The sequence below is a fragment of the Uranotaenia lowii genome, chromosome 1 (assembly GCF_029784155.1).
Source record: "Uranotaenia lowii strain MFRU-FL chromosome 1, ASM2978415v1, whole genome shotgun sequence".
Classification (NCBI taxonomy): domain Eukaryota; kingdom Metazoa; phylum Arthropoda; class Insecta; order Diptera; family Culicidae; genus Uranotaenia; species Uranotaenia lowii.
The window spans coordinates 12045824-12072543 of NC_073691.1; the positions used below are offsets into that span (position 1 = coordinate 12045824).

The 26720-nt window shown below is 31.3% G+C and overlaps 1 protein-coding gene across 4 annotated transcripts in view; it reads left to right on the forward strand.

The window, feature by feature from the left end:
• LOC129740684 (glutamate receptor ionotropic, kainate 2-like) overlaps window positions 1-26720 on the forward strand; it is a 107345-nt gene that overhangs the window by 14558 nt on the left and 66067 nt on the right. For all 4 annotated transcript variants that reach the window (XR_008736333.1, XR_008736334.1, XR_008736335.1 and 1 more), the window contains exon 4: window positions 12788-12940. Coding sequence is in view for 1 of the 4 variants with exons in the window: in XM_055732446.1 (XP_055588421.1) it covers window positions 12788-12940 (153 nt within the window). In the remaining 3 variants the exon portion in view is untranslated. The remainder of the gene's footprint in view (window positions 1-12787; window positions 12941-26720) is intronic.

Consider the following 26720-nt stretch of genomic DNA (forward strand, 5'->3'; position numbering starts at 1 on the left):
CAAGGGACGCTTAGCCGATTTCCAACGGGAAAAGCTCTTCAGTTCCAAATCCAACGCTAGTCGTGCTAGAGTATGTGGGAATGTGGGTGTTCCAAATCGTCCTCAGTCAGAAAGTTCGGGATGGTTCTGCAGCAGCAGTCTTGTCACGTTCCTGTCACGCACCCGAACGACGTTCCTCAATGAACGCCACATCACATACTGGGGGATGCTGTATGGCTTCATGACACATCTAAGCGGGAACCTACGGTTGAACCGGATGTGGGTGGCTTTCCTCATTTGCTTTTGTTGAAAATCTGCGCACTATCCGCAGTGGATGAAATCGAATTTTCTATTGGGGGCTCGTGATTTTGATAAGACTAACCGTCAGAACTTCCAGTGGTTTTAAAACGAACTTCACACTTTCAAAATCCTGAAAATTTCAAACAATAATCGGTTTTGTCATTTTGTCTTATTTTGATGAATTCTCAAAAATTGAAAAACGGTTCAACCCAATCTAAATAAAATTTAAAAATTGTTCTTCACACAACAACAAACATTCAATTCGTTAATGAAAATCTAACCAATTTTAAATCTAGTAAATAGCGGAAAATATCCCTTAAAAAAGTGGCTCCAGAGAGTGTTGTATGTTCAAATCACTTTCCATTTTCCAAAAATTCGATGTTAAAATTAAAAAAAAAAATTAAAAATTAAATTTATTAAACTTGTAAAATTTGTAAAATTTGTAAAATTTGTAAAATTTGTAAAATTTGTAAAATTTGTAAAATTTGTAAAATTTGTAACATTTGTAAAATTTGTAAAATTTGTAAAATTTTAAAAGTTTGTAAAATTTGTAAAATTTGTAAAATTTGTAAAATTTGTAAAATTTTTAAATTTTCAAAAATTTGTAAAATTTGCAGAATTTGTAAAATTTGTAAAATTTGTAAAATTTGTAAAATTTGTAAAATTTGTAAAATTTGTTAAATTTGTAAAATTTGTAAAATTTGTAAAATTTGTAAAATTTGTAAAATTTGTAAAATTTGTAAAATTTGTAAAATTTGTGAAATTTTAAAAGTTTGTAAAATTTGTGAAATTTTAAAAGTTTGTAAAATTTGTGAAATTTGTAAAATTTGTAAAATTTTTAAATTTTCAAAAATTTGTAAAATTTGCAGAATTTGTAAAATTTGTAAAATTTGTAAAATTTGTAAAATTTGTAAAATTTGTAAAATTTGTAAAATTTGTAAAATTTGTAAAATTTGTAAAATTTGTAAAATTTGTAAAATTTGTAAAATTTGTAAAATTTGTAAAATTTGTAAAATTTGTAAAATTTGTAAAATTTGTAAAATTTGTAAAATTTGTAAAATTTGTAAAATTTGTAAAATTTGTAAAATTTGTAAAATTTGTAAAATTTGTAAAATTTGTAAAATTTGTAAAATTTGTAAAATTTGTAAAATTTGTAAAATTTGTAAAATTTGTAAAATTTGTAAAATTTGTAAAATTTGAAAAATTTGTAAAATTTGTAAAATTTTTAAAATTTGTAAAATTTGTAAAATTTGTAAAATTTGTAAAATTTGTAAAATTTGTAAAATTTGTAAAATTTGTAAAATTTGTAAATTTGGAAAATTTGAAAAATTTGTAACATTTGTAAAATTTGTAAAATTTGTAAAATTTGTAAAATTTGTAAAATTTGTAAAATTTGTAAAATTTGTAAAATTTGTTAAATTTCAAAAATTGGTTTTTTTTGAAATTTTTAAATTTTGAAAATTATGTAAATTTTGTTAATTTTGAGTTTTTGTAATTTTTGTAATTCATATAATTTTTGTCATTTTTGTCATTTTTGACATTTTTGTCATATTTGTCATTTTTGTCATTTTTGTCATTTTTGTCATTTTTGTCATTTTTGTCATTTTTGTCATTTTTGTCATTTTTGTCATTTTTGTCATTTTTGTCATTTTTGTCATTTTTGTCATTTTTGTCATTTTTGTCATTTTTGTCATTTTTGTCATTTTTGTCATTTTTGTCATTTTTGTCATTTTTGTCATTTTTGTCATTTTTGTCATTTTTGTCATTTTTGTCATTTTTGTCATTTTTGTCATTTTTGTCATTTTTGTCATTTTTGTCATTTTTGTCATTTTTGTCATTTTTGTCATTTTTGTCATTTGTAATAAAAAATTCTTTTCTCAAAAACATGAAAAATCTGAGAATCTCCTGCTTTTTCCCAAAAATTTGGAGCTCACTTGAAACGGGGGGCGCTGTTCCAAATTTTGCTCGCCAACCGAGGCACGCACTGACGCTTGTTGAAAATTCGATTACCCGTTTGGGACCAATGCGATGATGGTCTCCAATGTTAGCAACTGCCCGGTTTAGGGTTTTGGGAAAGTTGGTAGCCCGGGCTGCCCTAGTTAGTTTCGTCACATCATCACCACCATCAACGCAACGTCGAAATTATGTATCCCCGCTGCAGTTCGGTACGGAAAAGTGCCATGGAAAATCAAAATCTCATGCGAACTTGATGCAGATTGAAACGTAGCGTTGTCGCGACAAAAGCACTGAATAATTCTAGACGATAAACATGGTCAGGGGTTGTGAGGAGTGGACTTGACCAATGAATATATCTTCTTTATCTGGTCTTTTAATTCTGTATGATTTGTGGAAAATGGGTTGGTCAAACTAGTGAATACACTTTTGTTAGAAGATATAACTTCGAAACATTCTAATGAATTTTTTGATTGTTTTTTTATGTGTAAGATTGTATTTTTGTGAGTCAAAACGTTGCTAGTGGCTCCAGAGAGTATGAAAATTCTACTCTAAGGAGCTGCGTGGTAATCAAAAATAATTTCCAGTTGGATAATCTATAGCCCTATTACTTCACACCCGAGCACCAAGCAAGAAGCCCCTGTACTTGGCTAATGATTATTATACTCTAATTAGGAAACATTTATCAGGGTCGTTATACATCCGGTCGACATAATCGCTCGACACTTCTCTCGCTGTCTAAACTGGATCTGAAACCAGTTGCCTAGGGATGGTGAAATAGCATCACTCCTACTACTCCCTCGAAGCTTTCAAGCTCCAAAGACCAGCAGGAAGCCAACTCACATCGAGGATTCCCCCGGGTCATCATCAGGAAATATTCATTGCAAAAGTGGCCACCCCAAGACCCCCCTTTCGACTGCCAGCTGTGCCCTCTAAACTCCGTAAATAGCCACCCAAAGCTGTGGCATTTTGTAGCAAGCAACTAACCCGGGCGGAAACAATGTTTACCAATCGAAACGGAAGAAACTACCGAGGAGATTTCAACCATCTCCTGACACATTCCAAAACCCTTGGTGAAACACAAACGCACTGAAAATGGCTATTTAACATTAGAATTGCAAATCATCATCAGTTCCGGGGCAGACCAAACATTGAGCGAAAATCATCCGTCCGTCGGGGCTTGGGGGCAAACATACAAACTCTGTGGTCTAGAGAGCAATCCGGGCTACGGAAAGAGGCACCCCTTCAGGTGCTGTGTTAGATGCTCCACGTGGGGCTTAACTGAGCTTAGCTTCCTGCTGAGCGGCTGTGCACATCCACTATTTTGGTGGAATCTGAGCTTCGCTAGATTTCGTCTGTCTAACAGTGATACTAATATTGGACTTAACATTATGTTTTAGCTGAAGAGTATCTCTCTTTCTTTAGAGCCACCATTTCTACAAAAAAAAACAGCTAACAAAAAATTAACACTCACGTGTTTGATACTTTGTTAAAAGTATGTACTTATGTGTCGAAAAAAAATTATCACTAGATTAACTTATCATAAAATTGTTGCTTTAAACAAAGCCCTCGACTCAGACTTTTTGCAAAAATTGGTACATCATATCCTGCATTTCATAATTTTTTCGAGTAATTAGAGGTTTTACAGCGATTTTTTTCGCGTCTTGGGATGTAGCTCAGTTGGCAAGTCAGTTGCCTCCTGAGCCTATATTCGCGAGTTCAAGCCTAAGAGTATTCGTTCAACACAGTTGTAACGGATAAGTATTTCAATAACTGTCCGTCTGGCTCTGTGATTCAACCTAGAAATTCTGCGATGGTTTCCTGTGATGGAAATAGCATTAATTTCATTGAAAAGTCATGAAAAATTGGGGTTCCTTAACAGTTTAAAACATCTGTGAAGGTTCAAAGTGGCGACATAATTGGTGGGTCATCTTCATTCATCAGCGGTTTCTCGGATAAAACAAAAATTGAAAAAAGTGAAAACTGGTTTTGTTGTCCACTAAAAAAGCGCAACTGTTTTCGTAAAGCGGCTCCAGAGAGTAGAATCATCCACCCGAATCAACATCGATTGATTGGGGTCCCCCGCACTTCCACTGAATGATGATTGAAGTCTTGTCTATCACGGATCAGCTTGTACTCCCAAGAGTGATGGTCAAGTATCGCTTCTGTGTCATCATTGTCATCAACCGTCTTTCTGATCCATCGTTGTTGGTCCGTCGGTCGTCCGATGACAAGAGCAAAATCTTTTCCCCCATCGTCAGTTACTCTGTTTACAAAACCGCACAGTAGCGGCAGAGCCATTGGACAAGAGTTAACGTATTTTCATCGCTTTGCAATGAATCTTTCGGCGGGAGGGAGTACGAAATGAGAAGCTGAAATGAACCAGAGGTGGACAAAAATCCGTCGATTCCGGCGAAATCATAACTAGATAATGTGTCCTGGTCGAATTTCCAGCTAGCCAGCTCCGGGCAAAACAAAGTTCAGCAATGATTTCACATTTTGTGACCCAAAGAATTCCTTCTGGGAAGCATCATCAATCCGTATCCAGTCTCAGGTCTCCGAGTCTATGTCCCAATCGACCCAAATGAGATGAACAAAGAGGAAAAAACCACTCCACGTGGCATCCTTGAGGGTTAATTCGTTTACAGACAAGCGGTTGAGCAGCCACTTGTTTAGTTCAAGTTTTGATTTGATCGATTTTGATTATTATCGCCAACGTCAATTATTGTATTTAAAAGTTTTTCTTAAACTATAAACTTGAAATGCTGATTTAAAATACTAGTCTTTAATTTTTTTTCTATAATATAGAGGAAAATAGATTTCGTGAATTTAGTCTTCAAAACAAGCCACAGACGGAACAAATTTCTAAAACCACACAACCCTGACAGTTTTCAGATACGGGCCTGTAAATCTGTGGTCTCTTAACTGACCGGAAATTTGAGCCTTTCAAAACCAATCCATTATTGGATCAAAAACTGGAGTGAAAAATGAAGACCAACACGTCGTTGGATTAGTTGGAAGAGCACGTCCTGCCGAGTTGGTAGGGGAAAACAAAATGGTCGGAGCTCGGTTGATCCACACAAGAAGGGCCAGGAACATTCCCCATTAAAGTTAGCCATCAATGTCACGATGAGAGCTTCTCGGTAGAAACGAGGAAGTTTCCATTTGAGATGGGCCAGTTTTAAAGCAAGTGGGGACTTCCGAGCTAAGGCTTGTAGATTGAAAGAAAAAAATGGAAAATGTTCTCTTGCTGACGTTAATTAGGATTGGAATACGATACGATATGTTGCATTTATAACATTGTCAGAAAAAAACAACAATAATAAACTTCAAATATTAACGAGCAAGACTTCATATTTAAGTTAAATTCTTAAAAAAGCTTAAGTAAATTTAATGAAAAGAAAATATTTTCAATCCTTATCTTCAAATTCAAATAAGCTTTTGAACGTTTAGCTAAGAGAAAGAATCCACATGATGCTACAGCAGATATGAAAGGGGGACATTGATTTTTTTTAATATTCATAGGACGCCCACTGCTTTTAATTAGGGAATGATACTCAGAAAAATAATCTGAATTTTGAAATTAAGGATAAAATTTAACAAATCCTAATAAAATTTAAACGATGAAATCAAAGATCAGGGAAGCAAACCGAGAAGAACTGATAATGATAACTGGTTTATCACTTGTTTTACGCTTAGCGATAAATATGAGAACGCAAAGACTTGGACTTTTTCGTTTCCAATGACGATCAAAATTAGTTACTCGCCCGAAATTATTTTCTCTCAGTCAGTTCTAGTTCTGAGCATATTCTCCGACAAAACTGGAAGCGAGCAAGAGAAAAAACTCACTGGATGAGAGTGCCTTTTTTAAGCTATTTGCGTCCATTCTGTTTCCCCCCCGTGGCTTTAACTTCATGAAAATAGCAGGAAATTTTCTCTTGTCCATGAGCGTGAACTTATCCTCAATGTTAAGAAAGACGATAAATTTTAATCGGAATACACAACTTATCGAGAGTCAAATTAAAATTTATAAGTGCTAGTCAGGGCTGCCAACATTTTTTTTCCAAAATTTAGGAAACCGTGACTATAAGAATCAGGATAAATCAGGCTTCAATAAAAAAAAAGCAGAACTAATGATTTTCTGTTGTCTTTCTTACGAAAAGGTTCTAGACCTCTTTTTCTTGGTATCTATCTATTCAGTTCGATGATTTACTAAGCCGTAATTGCATTTGTGCGTGCGTGAATATTTGTTCACGTGTTTTATTAAACTAAACTGGGCTTAACAATTTTAATGAAGTTTTAATTGACAATAAATTAAATTATTAAATTAAATATTCAATTGAGTAAAATTTACTAGTTATTATGAAGAATGTTTTCATCGTAGCTCAAAAATAGGGGATAAAAAACTAAAACAAAAAAAAATTTAGAATATCAATGCAACTGTATGAAAAATCCATTCATCAACCAAATTTACAAAAAAAAAATAAAGTAAGAAGATCAAGATCGCTTTCAAATTTTAAACACACCAAGAACTTGTCCAAAAATATGAACGCTCGTGGAACATATTTGCTCATTCTCAAAAAGGTAGAATTTCCGCTTATATCAGACTGTTGAGATTATTATTGTTGTGCTGTTTCTGAGATCTGGGATAAAAAGTCGCCAGTTAGTTTTTGCGTTTGATGGTGAAAATTCTCCACGAATTCAGAGCTTTACACGGTTGGGATGAAAATAAATTGGATTAGCATTGTATGCATAGCCACAGGGGATTAGAAAATAAACAACATTAGTAATCTCAAAAATTTCTCATCTGTTCCGAATCAAAAATAGGATTCGAACTCCCAAATTAGATGTTCTGGATCATATTTTGCAAAACATTAAGATTTCCGGATTTAAGGATTTCATTTTTGAAGCTCGATCAGATATAATGTTTGAAATTTAAAAATAGAATTGTAATTACAAATTGGGTTTATTTTCACATAGAGTAGTGCAAAGGCAATTTCTAAATTCGATAGATACAGTTGATTTAACTGCGAAAATATGGCGCATACATACTCAAAATCACGGGAAAAAAATTTAGGTTTTGGAATAATCATAAAAAAAGCATATTAACAAATAGTTTTAAAAAAACAACTACCTATTAAAATTCGTCGAAAAATATGTGTTTCACGTTTTCTAATGATGTCAAAATCTGTAGAATTAAGTCAATTTTTGAATCCATCATCCAACATTTTTCTGCAGTGACTGAAATTATTTCGGCGGTTGATCGATTGAAAAGTACGGTTTTTACACTTTTTTAATTTTTTTGTGCAATAATCTTTAAAAAAAAAACATCCATATGTCCAACATAAAGCTTTCAACATCAGATTCCTAATGCACTAAATTAATTTTTTTTTGTGAAATTGGTAGCTGACCTTCAGCTTCTTACGAAACATGTTTCATCGAGTAATTCCTTTGACCTAGCGATTGAAACTGAATATTGTCTGAGTATCATATTTTAGTAACGTTATAAAGTTTACAAAGCTATAATTTTTATACAAATTGTAAAATGCTTCAATTTGTACCGTTGAAGAACAAGCTTAATATGGCAATTTAAAGCGTCATGTTTCAAATCAACACTCTAGATATCTAAGGGCTTCCAGGAAGCGTTTCGTGAATTCATGGGGGTCCCAGAAGCTTTTTAAATCTTCGAGTGCGTCTGAAAAATGTTACAATCCTCAAAATTTCCAATATTGTGATTTCGCCACTCTAGGACGGATTAAGGTTAATATGTACATTATTCTGTTTATTGAAACAAATAATTTTCCGTGAAAATTGGAAAATCAGGCAAAATAAGGCTTATTTCCCAAAATCAGGAAAAAAAAATGGAAGCTTATCAGGTTATCAGGATGGACCTAGAAAAATCAGGAAAATCCTGAAAAATCAGGCGCATTGGCAACCCTGAGTGCTAGTTTGGTAAGCATGCGGATAAAAAGTTTTCTCACAGGCGTTTTATCGGCAAATTATATTGGAAAATAACGATTTTTGGATTCCCTGTCAAAGATATATGAATTACTTAACAAAGATGCAATAAATGAAACACCACAGTAAAGTGAAATTGAAAAAGACCACACATAACTTACCCAAATATAACAAGCAAAAAATTGGAGCAAAATTGAAACCTGTTTTGTAAACGAGTTGTTTATATATGTGTATGAAACAAATTTATGAACGCAATAATTTGTAAATATATGTGGGTACATACTCACAATTATTAAAAATTTATGCATTCTTATTTATTCTGGTCTGAGATTCAAATTAAGTGAACAGAATTTCAAAACATTAAAGAAAAACACGTAAGAACCAGATTCAAATTCTTGGCCAGAATAGCGCATCTGGTAAAAATTTAAAAAAAGGTATATTTTTATTTCAAATAATTCAAAACAAAAATTATGAGCTATTCTAATCTAAGAATGAATGAGAACAAGAATATAATCATTATGTAATAAATTTTATTTTTAAATTCAAAAATATTTCAGTTTTTAAAAAATAAGATTAATTGTTTTTTTAAGTATATAAAAGCATAATAGAAAAGTCCCTTCCAGGGATTTGTAACATTCTGTATTCCAAACTTTGGATTTCCATTGTAGATAATTTTTTTTTATTATTCGAAATTTTATTATCAGTGTCATAAATAAATGTTCTGAGCTAAAACTGTTTGGAATTTGAATGTTCCCCGAATAATTAAATTCTGAGATCTGATTCAAATATCCTAATCAAAATGTCTCCTCAACATCATATTTTGAAAAAATATTCTGTGTATTTTGTGTATTAGGGTGGCAATGGATATATAGGAAAAAATTCACGCTCGAATTTTTAAAACCGACCATATACATTTTGTGAATTGTATCATATATCAACGGACTTTGTTAAGGAGTGCCTCAAAGCGCACAAAGTTTCGGACTTTCAACACTAAAAAATACAAAAGGGGTCTAATGGAAATCGGAAATTGACTTGAAAATGCGTCAAACTTTGAAATCTGGTGTCATCTCGATAAAAAAAATTCAAAAATCGACTTCAAAGTTTTGAAATGACTGAGAAATGTATCAAACGCAAAGATCTGGTGTTATCTCGAAAACAAGCTATTGACCAAAAATTGACTTCCTGGGACTTTTCGGAAAACCAGCTTTGTTAGTCTCAGAAAGTCGACTTTTGTCCAAAAATATTTTTTCAGAGAAAATACCAGGTCTCGATGTTTCATGCATTTCTGAGTCATTTGGCATTAAAAATGAAATTTTGATTTTCCAAATTCTCCCCAAAAATTGGTGATTTTTGAGGGTAAAAAAATCGAAACTTTGGACGAGTTGAGGCACCCTTAAATCAAGCCCTATTAAGCTGAAATTTTGCACAAAATAAATGGTTGATTAAAAAAATTTTACATGAACAATTTGGCTGCCACCCTAATTTGAATGTAGAAATCAGTTCCCGAATGTGGTGATAAATATATGAAAATGATTTCATATTAAATTTATCATTTCGTTTATTTTTCATTCTGAGGTTGGAATCGATCGATGATGAATGAATTCATTTTTAGAATTCTTAATTAGATTTTGGTTTAAAGTACTGATTAATAAATTGCGACCCAGAGATGGGTCTTGACTCAAACATTCAGTCAGCGAAACTTTTTTTTTGTAGAGAAATGAATCCAACTAAGATGAAATTTCAGGGACTAGATAAGAGAAAATCGATGTTGAAAAACATGCGAAAAAAATTCGTTTTGTCTCCCGGTGAGACTTGAACCCACATCTTGCGCCTCTCCGGGGCCCATGTATTAACATTCTACTACAGGATACCAACCTGGCGTATGAATATTATACTGGTTGAGTGTCGATGTCTATCGGAATGAAGGGAATAGTTCTCCCATGTGATCATAATCATTCCCTGAAATTTCATCTAAGTTGGATTCATTTCTCTACAAAAAAAAAGTTTCGCTGACTGCATGTTTGAGTCAAGACCCATCTCTGGGTCGTAATTTAAAAATAGAAATAAGGCGGTGCCAAACACCGAAATTGGCTGGATATCCAAATACGGCAAACGCATCATTTCTCATCATAACTGACAACCCGTGCAGGATATGAGAAGGCAATGCAAATCTTGCCGTGCTTAAAAATGTCCAAACTTGATTCCAACTACCGTAAGATGAAATGATGGGAATAGAAATAGACCAAGAAAACTGATTATGATCACATGGGAGAACTATTCCCTTCATTCCGATAGACATCGACACTCAACCAGTATAATATTCATACGCCAGGTTGGTCTCCTGTAGTAGAATGTTAATACATGGGCCCCGGAGAGGCGCAAGATGTGAGTTCAAGTCTCACCGGGAGACAAGGCGAATTTTTTTCGCATGTTTTTCAACATCGATTTTCTCTTATCTAGTCCCTGAAATTTCATCTAAGTTGGATTCATTTCTCTACAAAAAAAAAGTACTGATTAATTTTGTGAATCATTATTGAAAGGCAATTTAACTATAGGTACTCTTAAGTCTAATAATCCATTTTAATTATGATGTATATTTCTCATAATGATCCCTGTGTAAATATTTTTATATATAAAGGAATTGGTGTCCACTATTCAATTTGAGCCAAGTTAATCCTCAAAGTAAATAAAAATCGCACTTGTAAACTAAAATACTTATACATATACCTAAAATCATTGTATTAAATCTTAGCTTCTGAACTTTTACATTAATTTTTCACTTCTTTGGTCCTGAACTGCAATTTAACCATCTTTTGTATATTTTTAACAAAAGTTATTTAAATATTAATAAAGTTAACATTGTCAAAATTCTATTTTTTTTTTTTTTGTTAATCCGTCAATTGATGTTTCATGTCATCTTCGCTGATTAATTTCTCCAAATTTCGATGTTTAAGGGCTGAACAGCAGCTTCTCCCTGAATTTTTGCTACCTTCTATCAGCAAGATAGCTGATTTAAAATTAGAACTAAATAATGTTTCAGCGGTTGTTCAGCAAAAAATGTTTGTTGGGTTATTACTTAACCAAATTTTAATTTAATATTCTTAGTCAATAAATTTGTAGTTGAAGCTTACTTTAATAGTTTGATTCACTGCCAAAATCTTTAAAAAGCAAAACATTGTTCAACAACGTTTATGACATAAACTTTATGTTTGTTTAGAACAATAGAAAAAACATGAAAAAACGCTTGAGTCAATGTATTATTTTAGATTTCTGACTCGATTTTTTTTTTCATATTTCAAGCAAAAATTGAACAATCTAAATCTTGAACGGAAATTGCTTTAGGTACTATCATGTGGCGTTGAAATTTTGTTTTGATTCATATTAGAAAATTAAAATTGAATACCTATTGATTTATTTTATAGGAAACATTATACATTATTATGTTCTGAAATATTTTCAACCTTTTATTTTGACAGTTCATTATTTGGAGTGTCAGTCCTAACTGATTCCTTAAAACAATCAAAGTTCTTAAGAGATGAGACTCAGGACTTAATTGGGCACAATCTCTGATTCGATCTTTCCATCGTTTAAAATTCTCCAAATAAAATTTATTGAAAACCGATATCCTTGTCTAGGGGAAAAGAAGGACAAATTGACGGGAAGAGAAATCGGGACGAGGAGGGCAGAGAAAAACCCTCCAGGGCATCTCATCAATCACTGTCGGGGCCCCCAATCGTTTGACGACAGCTGAGAAAATTGACCGTCAGAGCAGCAATTGGTCATTTGATCCACCGCCATCATCGGCACTCGTTCCCCACTCAAGGGGCTCTTCTTTGCCTGGTCGAGGCCTGGAGGGAAAATCGGGGGATCGTTAAATTGTCGAAATTTGTTCCCGTCAGCGTCCCGTCACTCAGTCAGTCACATCTAGGGTCTAGGACAGAAAATGAAATGTAAGGCGGGGGAACCTCCCTAGTTTTGGTTCAAATATTTTTCGCTGACGGGGCCGAAATGAAACTGCGAAGTCTCAGTCTCAGTCAGCCCAAAGCACAATCACTCATCGTTTCTGGGAGCTGTGACTGTGCTCATGGGAAAATGATTAAAAACTGTTGCAATTGAATCCACTTTTGTGACAAATTATAGGGAAAAATCTAATAAGTTTAAAATGTTTAAAAATGTATTTTTAAAAATGTTTTTTACTGAGTTAATTCTTGTAAATTTTATGATCTTAAATTAGCCCTAACAGTCACTAAATTTCACGAAATCCAATTTTATTATTGGTACGCGAAACATTTTCCAACATTGTTTGCATTTAGATTGGCTTCATCGTAACTAATTTCCCAAAAACATACGCCCTCATCCATTCATTATGACCCAATATCACAAATAGCTATCTATGAAGTGACATCTAATTTTCCCCTGAATTTACGGATTGGAAGTTATGCAATAATTGATAGAGACGCAACAACATAGTTGTACCCAGGCTGAGTAAATTTCCAACAAAACCATTCACCTCACCTCATCGCCAACAAACATAATAATCGAAACTAATGAATTCGTTCTCTTTCTCTCTTTCCCCCTCTAAAACGACTACATTTAGGCGGAAACGGCCCTGATGTACGATGCGGTGCACTTGTTCGCCAAAGCGTTGCACGATCTGGACACCAGCCAGCAGATTGACATCCACCCGCTCTCTTGCGATACCCAGGACACCTGGCCGCACGGTTACAGTTTGATCAATTACATGAAAATCGTACGTACATGTGACTATATTCAGTGTTCTACTTACTTGTAATATATTGTGAGCCAATGTTGTTTTGCGACGGTGGCGATGAAAAAGGTTCCGAAATTAGGCTGGGTAGAATTGTTTGATTCCAGGAAATAAGATCATCGGATAAATCAAGCTACACTGGAAATATACGCGTCAAATCAGTCATGAATATGGTTATCTGGTTCTTAACAATAAACAACTATAAACTCAGTTGAATCAGGCAAAGGATGATGCGTAAAACAAAAATAATACGTGACAGATTTAGCGTTACACAAAACAAAGTCAACCATTTCAACCTTATTTTCAGGCTGATTCAACCATCCGATTGCTTTCATTTAGCATGAGTATGAGTAATTTTTACTATCCTTCGTCCAATGAGTAAAGACAGTTTCAGTACGAAAAGTTCAATTTTTTCTCTATTTTCATTTTCTTTATATCGATCTCACATCAATTTTCATTTATTTTAGTTTTCCTTGTGAGTGAAGTTCCACCACAATAAGGAAGAATTTGGCAGAAAAACACGGGAGAGATTTTTTTTTGAAATTTTAAGATAATTTTAGAAAAAAAAATTGAACACACTTTCAAATCACTTTCAAATAATGAACAACTTTGAGACAACTCAACAATTTGACAGTTTTGACACTCTTTCAAAACAATTGTGAAATTATTGAGAGACCATTTTGACAACATTTCAAACAGACAGTTTCAAAGTAGTTTTCTAAAAATATCAAAAATCATAAGTTTATTTTGTTTAAGATATTTTGACTCATAAGATTACTTATTTGAGTCAATTTTAATTTATAATTAGACATTTAATTGTCGAGTTTATAAAAAATATTGTCTTCAAATTTTTTTTTATAAATTTGACCACTCAACAATTTGGCAATTTTGAACCAGTTATGTGAAAATTTTGATGAGTTTGGCACACATTCGAAACAATTGTAAAATTGTTAAGAAACCATTTTGACAACATTTCAAATAGATAGTTTTAAAGTAGTTTTCTAAAAATATAAAAACTCAAAAGTTTGTTTCAGACAATTTTTATCTTTTCAACAATTTTGTATAGTTCTAGTGAAAAAATTTACCCAATTTTGAAAAAAGGATAATTTAAAAACAGCTTTTACATAATATAAATGAATTAAAGACAATTCGTGGGAAATTTCAAATTGTTACTAAGTGTTTAAAGAGTCTAAAAAAATTGAAAATTTAAAACAGTTTAGTGACAACTTTGACGCAATTTTTAACCTGTTTTTAAACAATTTTGACACATTTTTGGAAAAACCTTTTGAAATGAACTGAGAATAAGTCAAGAATAGTTTGTGGGGAAAGTTTTAAGACTATAGAAAATATATTTGAGAGAATTTTGACGCAGTTTTCAAGCACTTTGGTGTCAATCTAGATATTTTTGGGGGCTTGTGGCATAGCTCAGTTGGCAAGTCAGTTGCTTCCTGAGCTGATGTCCGTGAGTTCGAGCCCAATCGAGCCCCATCGATCACAGTTTTACTTTGTTTTTAAAAATATTTTTTGTAGTCAGTTTAAAAAAAAGCTAAAATTTAAATTTCTAGAAAATTTTGTCACAATAATTTCAAAATGTTTAAAATTATCTAACAATTATGAGATAATTTCTATAATATGGAACTATTTTAAAATACTTTGAGACAGTTTCGAAACTAGGTTCCGAGACAATTTCAGGACAGTTTTGTAAGAATTATATCAACACTTAAACATTATCAATAACTCAACAACTTTAATAAACGTTGAAAAAAATATTCTTTCAGAAAAGTTATAATTTTCAGAAATGTTAAATAAGGACATTTTCTTCTTTTTTTTCCTTCTGACCTCTTAGAAAATGTATCTTATTCAAATTATTTTTAAAACCAAAAAAATTATAGAACGGATTTAAAGTCTGAAGCTATAAGAATAGTTCTTATTATTTTAAGACTTCATATTTGAAAAAAAAAATTAAGGATTATTTTGTGACAATATAGACACGGGTTTTTACATAGTTTTGGGAAAAAAACATCGAAACAGATTTGACACAATCTAGAGATTAATTGTAGACTTGGAAATTGGAAAAAAATTTAAATAGTTTTGAGATTTTTTGTAGACAATTTTGAGATTAACCATGCTGAGATAAGATGAGCTAAGCTAATTGAATTTTTTAAAATTTTTGAACGCAATGTATTTAATGAAAATTTCAACACTTTTGAAACAGCTTGGAGACAATTTAAGCCAACCCAAAGATAATTCTAAGACTGTCGGATGAACTTTCTAGGAATATATGAGAAAATTTGGACACAATTTTGAATCAACTTAGAAACTATTTTAAGGCCATTTTAAGAAAACTCAGACTTTAATTTGAGATTTTTTGACATCTATTATGTTTCAATTTTAGAAATATAATTTATTTTTAGACAATTATGGGAGAATTTGAAAAAAATTTGAAAAAATCCGAAACATTCCAGGGAAAATTACAGGGTAGGATAGTAATCGATGTATGGGAAAATTTCATGATCGATTTTTTAAATCCGACCATATAAATTTAGTAGATTGGCCCAAAAAACAGTGCAAAATTAAAGGTCAATCGGACTTGATTTGGGGGATCCTTAAAGCGCTCAAAATTTCGGTTTTTTACACTCAAAAATCACCAAAGCGAGGACCAAAGAAAACCAGACAAAATTAAATTTCAATTTTTATCCAGAGGATTCAGGACAAGGTTCTGAAAATGATTTTGCGGCATCCACCTTGGCACAGCACCGATGATCTTCATCGAATTAAATTAATTAAGTTAGTTTTTAGGATCTAGGATTACGTTTATACATTTTTTTTTGCTCTACAGGAAATTCTCCTGTATATCAAATACTTTATTGCTATAGCAAATTTAAATCAAATAAACTATGTTTAGAATTTATTGAATCATAATTGATCTGAACACTTTAATAATGTAACTTGAATGTAATGATTAAAAGACTAATAGAGACATATTTAAAAAAAAATCAATTTAGGTGCCAAATGACTTTAAATGCATAAAACGTCGAAACCTGGTGTTATCTCGAAAAAAAATTGTCAAAAATCTACATAAAATTTTCATGAATCTAGAAAGAGGAACCAAAAGAAATCCGTGAAATCTAAACTTAAATCTTGATGCCAAATGACTTCGAAATGCATGAAACGTCAAAATCTGGTGTTATCTCTAAAACAAATTTTGGCCAAAGATCGGCTTGTTGGAATTTAGTCAGTTTTCCGAAAACTGCCGATTTTCCGCATTTCCTTTGGTCTCTCCTTTGGAGATTTTGACATTTTTAAGACGGTTTCAACAAAAAAAATTTTTTTTCGAGATAACACCAGATTTCGACGATTTATGCATTTTTAGGTGATTTGGCGTAAACATTAAAATTTTGATTTTCCCGACTTCCTTTGGCAAAAAACTAAAACTTTGGAGGCAGCCCTAAAACAAATCCGACTGAGTTAAAATTAGCTTTATTGAGTGTCCGCTTGAGTTGACCGATTGAGACTGCCTGGTTTTTCCAGGACTTTTTGGATTTTTGAAACAAAATTTAGGAAAGCTCGTGTCCAGCCCAGCCAAGGTTGCCGAAAAAAATTCTGTGTTTATGATAAAAAAAATTCTGACATTCTGTGATTTTACCCAAAAATTCTGTGATGGTTTTCTGTGATGCTATTTCCTTTAATTTCATTGAAAATTCATGATAAATTGGTTTTTTTACAATTTACTTACTTAATGATCCCGCGCCGATCCTCCGGTGCATAGGGCCGTGGTAAAAGACCTCCACTGTTGACGATCCGGAGCCAGCGTCTTCACCTGGTCCCAGTCAAGATTTTCGTCGACAGTTCGGATTTCAGCGGCTAGGCTTCGCCGCCACGAGTTTTTTTTACAATGAAGTAGAGTAAAATCAATTAAAATTACCAATCGTATCATACTTTACTGAATTACAAAGTTAAAATCTAAATTTTATGTCAGCCAAAGAAATAATAATTTTCAAAATCGTTTCAAAATTAAAAAATTCTGTGAAATCTGTGAATTTTTCAAAACTCTGTGTTCTGTGATGAAAATTTGCTCAAAATTCTGTGAAATTACAGATTTTTTCTGTGATTTCGGCAACCTTAAGCCCTGCTGCCCGTAATTCTTTGTAGAAAATTTCCGGGTTTTGTCCGGTTTATTCATTTTGTTTGCTGAATAAAAACAATCTCAAATTGAGTCATTTTAAATGTTTGATTTTATTGTCGAAAATGATTTTTATTTAGAGAAAATTACACCAATATCAACATAAACGATTTCTGGCAAAACTGGAATACGCTATAACATCGGCGTTTGTGTTTCTTTAAAAAAATCCAAATAGTTTCCCATGTTTTTCTTCATGATTTTTATTCAACACCTAAAGGATCGCGAAATCTTAACCAGGAAACACAAAAATTCATCATTCCATACCTCAGAATTCACTGGACCAAAATCTACAAATTTAATTCATAAAGTTACCCAAAGTTTTGTGTTTAATTTTGCGGAACAAAGTTGGATCACTAAAGTTATAACATTTGAGTTATGCTTATAAATGTAGCACACTCGCGGCAAACGAAAAACCGAGAAATCTCATATTTGGTCCTAAATGTGTTAAGAATTTCTGAATGTTGCCCAAATTTGCCCGGATATTGTTCTGATTTATGGTTGAACATTTTGAAATCGAATGATAGGATTTTGTAAAGATTTTATATGGAATTTGCTGGCCCGGAAAAATATATTTATGAAAAAATATTATTTCTGTATCAGTATTGGTTCCAGAATAGTTTTTTTTAAACAATTAATACAACAACAGAAATAAGCGGAATGGAATAACTGAATTTGAAAATTCAATTCGAAACTTATTTTCTTGACTGAGTGAATTAAAAGCCAAATTATCATTTAATATTATGTTGTTCTTCCCTGAATGATATGATAATTTTTTTTTGTATGTGCCTACGAAGTTGTTTCAAACGTCTGATCTCTTCTTGGTTTTTGTATCTGTGTTTTAATTTTTTCTTGATATTAAGATTTCTGATTTTCATATTCTTCAAAAGTGTTCGATGATGTTATTAAATATGATCCCTATTTCGAGCTTCCCAAAACGAGTGTTGGATCTAATAATAAGTTAAAGTTCTAAATAACTAAGCTTTTGGAATCTTGAACTGTAAGATGGTTTTTCTAATGTTTCCTAATCTTCCATTTGTTCTTAGAATAGTGATGCAATTCCCTTGGAATACGAAATTGACCAATCATTCTATTTTTAAACTAACTGAGTAAATTCTCAACATTTTCTAAAAAAATCAACTAAAATATTTTAAAGTTGTCTAATTACAATTCAATGACTTTCTCTTGGTGTTCCCTACAATATTCTGTTCTGTTTTGAGTCTGTTAAAAAAAATCAGCCATATTGTTAAACATTAATTTTTCTTGAGTTTGGTAAAGATTAAACCACTCACTTATAAAAAAACCTGGCTAAATCCGGACATTTGATTTAAAAATTTAAGACCATAAATCCAGTCAATATCCGGTCAAATTTAGTCAAAACCCAGAAATAACTTAACAAAAATCAAGAAAAAAAATTGAAAACGACATTTTTTTCATCAAAACTCATCGAAAGATTTTTTCCCTTATCTGCCTTATTTTAGGCACCTTTCATGAATATTTTTATGAAACTTGCTCAAAAAATTTCGTTTTGGAGGCAGAAACATGTACAAAAAATTACATAAAAATTGGTTTTTTTTGTTTGATTTGCCAAAAAAGTGAAACAATCCGGGCATAATACGGGCATTTTACAACGAAATCCGGGCTGCATTATTCTCAAATTTTTTATTAAATATCCGGTCAAACCCGGATAAAAGCGGGCAATCCGACAACCATATCCTAAATAATAAACTCAGTTGAATCAAGCTAAAGATTATGTGTAAAACAAAAACAAAGCGTAGCTGATTTAGTGTTAGATAATCTACAATTTCAACCTTATTTTCTAGCTGATTCAACTGTCCAATTAGACTGACGATTTTTATTTAATTTTAACTGTTTTGTAGCGGCTCACCACACTCCCCACAAAAAAAAGGCTCAATTAAGCCCCCTGGTAATGGACGCTGCTGTTCTCAGCATGTCTGGCAGCAAAATGATGAGAAAAGTACACGCGAACCAATTTTAATCATGCTGAGAACACAAATATTTATAATGCCGTGCATGGAAATGTATGATTCAACAAAAAAAAATAACGATAACATGAACATGAGGCACAGAAGATAAAAAGAAAACGTAATCAATTAAGCCAACAACTGTTGATTTTGAGTCAATAATGCCATTCGATTTTTCATACTTCAAACTTAGATTGGTGGTTTTTCAGATTTTTATATTTGTACTTATGTACATACTTTTACGTTCGAAAAGAAAAAAACAATTTTCGAAAAACATATTGAAAAATGGTCATACATAACAACTTAAAAGGCGTGATTTCTCGAAATTTGATTTTCAGAGAAGTTAAATAAAAACCATTTCTGTGCCTTTCTAGGCCAACACATTTAGCAAAATTTCTGAAAATATCGTTTCTTCAACCTCTTTTTAAATGTAATCTTTCCTAAAAGGCTTATTTTTCAAAAAAAAAATATTAGTGCTAATAACAATTTCGGCATTATTTTGTGAAAGAAACGATTCCCTGCACAATTTTGAAAAAAAATTGGAACAAATCTGAGGCAATCCACAAATTATTGTAGACTACTCAAAGGCAACATTTTTCAATTTTAGGACAATTTGGGTAAGCTTTGAACTACGCTTTAAAAAGTTTTACGATATTTTAAAAATACTTTTGTGGTTGATCAATCTAAGCTTAGTTTAGTTTATTTAAATAATAATAATTTATTTAAAATTTAAAGAATCAGATTTTAAGCATTTTCTACAATACATACTTTTATGTTCGAAAGACAAATATCTGAACAAATTGTATCTTTAACCTCTCTGAAAATGTATTTTTTTCCGGAAAGACTCATTTTTCAATTAAAAAAAAATTAGATCTTGAACAATTTTGGGATTATTGCGTGACAAAAACAATTCTCTACACAATTTTGAAAAAAAAAAAATTGAGACAGATCTGAGGCAATCCACAAATTAGTTGTAGACTACTCAAAGCCAATATTTGTTAATTGTAAGACAATTTGAGATAGTTTTGAACCAAGTTTTAGAAAGTTTTACCACAGTTTAAATATACTATTGCGGTTGATCAAGCTTATCTTAGCAAAGCTTATTTAAATAATAATAAAAAAATATTTAAAATTTAAATAACAAGTTTTTTTGAATTTTCAAAATTTAATATACATAATTTTATGTTAGAAAAACATATTCCTGAAAAATCGTTTCATTAAACGCTCTGAAAATGTAATCTTTCCTGATAGGCTCATTTTTTCAATAAGCTAAAACAATTTTGAGATTATTTTGTAACAGAAACTATTCTCTACAGAATTTTGAAAAAAAAACTAAGTTGAAACAGATCTGAGGAAATCAACAAAATCATTGTAGAATACTCAATGCCAATATTTGTCAATTTTAAAACAATTTGAGATAGTTTTAAACCAAGTTTAAGAAAGTTTTGCGGCAGTTTAAAAATACTTTTGCGGTAGATCAAGCTTAGCTTAGCTAAGCTAATTTGAATAATAAAAATTTATTTGAAATTTAAATAATCAGATTTCAAGAATTTTCTTCACATACTCTTATGTTCGAAAGACACCTACCTGGAAAAATCGTTTCTTTAACCTCTCTGCAAATGTTATCTTTCCTGATAGGCTCATCTTTTCAATAAAAAAAATACTAGAGTTAGAGTTAGAACAGTTTTGGGATTATTTTGTGACAGAATTAAAATTAAATTTTTAATTTTGAAATTAAAATTTGATTATTGATTATATATTTTTATGTTCAAAAGACAAATGGCCAAACACAACAACTCAAAAGCGTGGATTCTCGAAAAAGCTTTTGAGCACTTATACGGTTATATTCCTTCGACACCAAAGGCCTCACTTGAAAATATTACGACCAAAATCCACAATGTCTTTTTAAAACTTCATTTACAAAAACATGTTTTGCAATCATAATGATCCAATCTGTTGCTTGGGTGATTAGTATCTATAGATTTCCGTCCAATTAGGAAACATATTTTTCGGTATTAAAAGTTTTATTTTTTTCTTCTATTTTTTTACCAATATACCTTTTTTCTTTTTCTTGTGAGTACAATGAATGAAATTGCGCCGCGATAAGAAAAAATTTGCAAAAAAAACCAATGGAGATATTTTTTTGGAAATTTCAAAATAATTTAAATAATAAAATGATATACATAAACCATTCGGGTTAAATTTCGAACAAATTTGAAACAACCAGACTATTTTGAGTAAATTTTTTAAATTATTTAGATCTTTTTCGAAGACACTATAACTTTCAAAAAATTTGAACACAATCTTGAAAAACGTTTTTGGCAGTTTTTATAAACATTTCTAGAACAGTTTGAAGCTCTTAATCGAATGTGAAACAATTACGAAAAAGTAAATATGAAAATTGGTTATAACTTTGGCATGTTTTTAAAACAATTGTGGAATTCTTTAGAGATCATTCTGACTAAATTTTCAGACAGTTTTCAAGCCATTTTTCCAAAACATTTGAAAACAATATTGAAATGACTTGTGAGTTTGTTTAACCTTCCCATGCCGTTCGCAAAGTATCCGTTTCGGGGAAATTTGAGTTGTAGTTTGATTTCGTTCTCCTGGCTGTAAATGTTAACCGATTTTGATGATATTATATTCATTGTGTAGGTAATTTGTTCTTTATACTCAAAATTTTAAAATAAAGTCGATATGTATTACCAAGTTATCGGAAACTGGTTCAGAAAGTAAAAAGTCCGAAAAATCAATTTTATTTTTAAAATGCTCATAACTTTTGACAGCTTTTCTGTATTTAAGTGTTTCATTGATGTTTGAAATCGTCAAGAATCCATCTATCCGACAATGTATAGATATGTTGGGGTCCAATGAAAGTTTTGACCGCTATCTCAGATCTTCCGGTAGAAAAAAATCTAAATTTAAAAAAACGATATCCAATTTTTGCTTTGCTAAGCTGTATTTCATTTCCCAATGAACCGATTTTCAAAACTCAAATTTTAATTTTTTGACGTTAATTTGATCATTATTTTCATAGAACATACTTGGTCTGTCAAAATTCCTAGTTCTTCAGTATATTGGAATGATGATAAAGAGATTCTAAATGTGCGCTTCGGGTCATATTGACCCGAACGGCATGGGAAGGTTAAGTCAATTTTTATCTTTTCAATTAATAGTAAAAACAGTTTTTCGACAATCTAGACAAGCGTTGCCACAAATTTTGGGTCATTTTCGATAAAAAAAAAACAATTGAAACAATGTGAAAGTAATTTAAGAATAAATTGCCAATTATTTAAAGAATTTTGTACAATTTTGAAACCATTAAAATAATTTTGAGACGATTTTGACGCAATTTTAAATAAATTTAGAGCAAGTCTTGATTTTCTTTTCATTTTTTTTATATTTTCAATTAGCTTTGAAACAATCTAAAACTAACTTTCGCCTGTTTTGAAACAGTTTTGAAATACTTTTGTGACATTAATGTCATAATGATCACAAATACCAGACAATGCTGAGACTATTTCAAGACTATTTATATAATTGTAAAAATATTCTAAGATAACCTTAGGATAGTTTCTAAACGTTTAGAAATATTTTGAACATTAATTCTGAAACAGATTTTTGACAGTTGTTTGACAATTATGTCAACAATTATACATTATCAAGACACAATTTCGTTGTGTCGAATAATCGTTGAAATAATATTCTACAATTAAGCATTTCATAGAAGTCAAACCAAAACCTTTTCTGTGACCTCCTTGTCCAACGCATTAAGCGAAATTCTTTCTTTTTCAATAAAAAATACTAGAACCAGAAACAATTTGGGATTGGGATTGAGATACCCAATTTTGAAAAAAAAAATCATTGAAATAGATCTGATGCAATCCACAAATTAATTGTAGACTACTCAAAGCCAATTTATGTCATCTCAGAACCCATTTATGTAAGACTTTTTTGTTAATTGAGAAGAGCAATTATTGATTCTACGAAATATCATTATTTCAATTCAATTCAGACAACCGAACGATTTGAAGCCGTTGTTTTGTGACTTCTGTATCAATTTCAGAAGCAATCAGACAATTTTGGAACAATTTAAAGGCAAGCTCAACTCGATTTGAGATAACGTTGAAAAAGTTTTGAAACAGTTTTATGAAAATTTGAAAAAAACAATTTCAAAACCTAATTTTTGATTGTTTTAATTCAATTTAAAAACAATCTTGAAATTATTTCAAGAATTTTGAAGATAATGTATGTAATGAATCATTTCTTTTCATTTTTTTTATTGAGCTACAAGAGCTTTGATGCTCACCCACTTGAACATGAGCATTTCATCCCTTGTAATGATAATTGAAACATTTTTAACCCTTCAATGCATAACTTTTTTTAAACGAGAATAGCAATGATTGAGTCAGTGGAATATTTAAATTTAAATTCGGATAACACAACTAAACAGGTTTGAAGTCGATATTCTGAGTTTCATAAAACTTTTGGCCCACAAAAGTTGGAAAATATGTTTTGGAATTGTTAATTTATTTCAAAACGAATTTGAGAATTTATTCAAAACCTTGTTAATTAGGTGGAGGAAGATGTTTCTAATTGATTGTGTATAAAAATAGATAAAATTATCTTAATCTGGAAAAATAACAGGGATTCTCCAAAAACTACTTTTTTTTTAAATAAAATGAATTTGACTTTTGAAATTTTTATGAACAATTTCTTTCATATTCACTAGAATATTCCCAAGGCAAATCTTCACAATAACTTCATTGAGCGTCCACTTAGCGTTAGTTGATCGATTGAGCTCAAAATTAGTATTTGTTGCCCAGTTTTCACCAGACTTTCCCAGATATTTAAAACAAAATTTACGAAAGGTCCGCTCCAGCCCAGCTGTCCGTATTCCGTTGAAAAGAAACCCGGATTTATTAATTTTGTCTGGAAAAAAAATCTCGAATAAAGTTATTACGTTTGATTTTATGGTCCAAAATTATTATAATATAGAAAAAAAAAGAAGCAAAATAACCATGTACGATTTTTGGGAAGCCTGGAATACGCCTTTAAACCACCGTTTGTGTTTAAAAAAAAATCAAAATGGTTTCCCATGCTTTTCTACATGATTTTCATTGAAAAATTTCTGAATGTTGCCCAAATTTTTCCCAAATCCAGATGTTGTCTGGATTTTAAGTTGAACATTTTGGAATGTAATCGAATGCCAGGAGATTTCATTTAAAACTCGCTGGCCCGGCAAAATATGGCTATGCCTTTATTTGATATGATGGATAAAAGCGAGCGTCATTTGGTACTTCTGTATCAGTAATGATTCTAGAATAGTATTTTTTTAGTTCAAATGTATTGCAGAAATAAGCGGAATGGAATAACTAAATTTTAAATTTAAATTCTATACTGATTTTCTTGATTGAGTGTATTTAAAGTCAAATTTCCATTTAATATTCTGTTGTTCTTCTCTGAATGATATGATAATTTTTTTGTACATTCCTACTAAATTGATCTGATCTCTTCTTGGTTTTTGTATCTGTGTTTTCTAATTTTTTTTTTTTTATATTAAGATTTTTAATTTTTATGTTATTCACAAGTGTTCGATGATGTTGTTAAATATGATCCCTGTTTCTGACTTTTAAAACTAAATAACTAACCTTTCGAAATCCTGAATTCCACGTAGCTTTTAGCATTCAAGTATGAAAGGTTGTAAGATGGATTTTCCAATGTTTTCTATTCTTCCATTAGTTCCAATTCCCTTGGAATCCAAAATAGACCAATAACTTATTCTTAAATTTACTGAATGAATTTTTAACATTCTCTAAAAAATCAACAAAAATAATTTAAGATTGTCTAATTACAATTCAAGTACTTTCCCATGGTGTTCCAAACAATATTATACACGTTTGTTAAAAGATTATTTTTAAGCTACCTTATTGTTGTGTTGTTTAAACTCTTAAAAAAATCAGCCATGTATTTGGACATTATTTTTCTTGAGTTTTTGAAAAAATAAAACACTTTCTAAAATGACCATTAAAAATTTGCAAGTCAAGTTAATGATGACCAATTATCTTGTCTTGTCGTGATTCTGTTGGAAACAAAATTGCAATCTTCGTCGACAGGACCGCAGAAAGAAACGCTTCATGGAGGAGGAGGTGGTAGTAGGTAGTAGGTTTAGCTTATTTTATTTGAGCATAAAATCAGTTTTCTTTTAAAGAAAGCTTTCAATTTCAAACTCTCGCAAAATAAACTCATTTTTTTCTTAATATTTGTGATGCTGAAATTTTGAAATCGATTCAACTATCAAAATTATAAGTCTGCAATGTGCAGTCCTTAACGAAATAGTCATTCAGATATTTATATCATGATTGAAAAACTCATTTAAAAGCTGAATCTGAACCTGAGTGTCGAATATAAATTCCGAATCTGAATTCTTAATCTGCATTCAAAATTTTAATTTCGAATCTGTTTCTACAATCAGAATTTTGCGATTCAGCCGAGATAGGAAATTTGGTTTTGATTCCTCATTCATGAATCTTTAATTTAAATTTTTAAATTTATGGTTTCTAACTATATCATTATTTCAATTAATTATTTCAAATTCATAGTTATTGTAAATCTGAATTTTGATATGAATTTCGAATGATTTTTAAATTCTTGATCGGTCGCCAATTTGAAGCTTTTTTGTTTGTTTGATCTATGCATGAGAATTAAGATTAATAACTGCGCTTCTGAATATGAAACAAAAACTTTGAATGATTTCTTATGTTCTATTTTTTCATATTCAGAAAATTAATATCTAAACATTGAAAGTGTATCTGCGTTTCGAAAATAAAGATCAAATCCAAATTCGAATCAGAATTTCAAAACAGCTTTCTATTTCTAATTTCTATTGAAGATTCTGATTGAAAATCAAGAATCCTAAACTAAACGCAGAACTAAAAATATGAAAACAAAAAAAGATTTTTTTTATTAAATGGAATCAGAACCACCGAAATAAGTGCAATCTCATTTAAAATGTAACATTCAGAGCTGAATTTCAATCGACAAGTGAGAAAATTGAAAAAAAAAACTGTGCCAGAATTCTGAACTTGAAATTTGTTTTTGAGGTTTTGCATCAGTTCTGTGTCAAGATTGATACGCCTAATAACCTTATTCAATCTTCAAAATTTTATTCAGGATATTATATTTTGAGTGTAGAGTAGAATCCCTTGCTTGCTTTTTCTGGACCCTCAAGGGGGGGGGGGGAGGGATTGACTCCCAAATACACCCCTCCCCCTTTTATTCCTACGGGGGTCAAATGGGCGCCAAAGCTTGCAACGTTTCGAAGGTTGAGCATCAGCCACCAAAAGCAACCTTCCTACTCCGGGTGAACAAAAAAAATGATGCGAAATTAGGCCTGACGCTTGTCCACGAAGCCATTTAAGCCTGCAATGTTCGAAATCGGAAACATTGCCCTTTTTTGGACCATCCTTCTTACATGTCTTATATTCTTTCAAAAAACATAGTTTTTTTTTTTAATCAACCCGGTTTAACCCGAAACGCGTAAATGAATGGCGGTCGACCAATTCGCCCCGTTTAGGGACCAAGAAGGGCTAGTCAA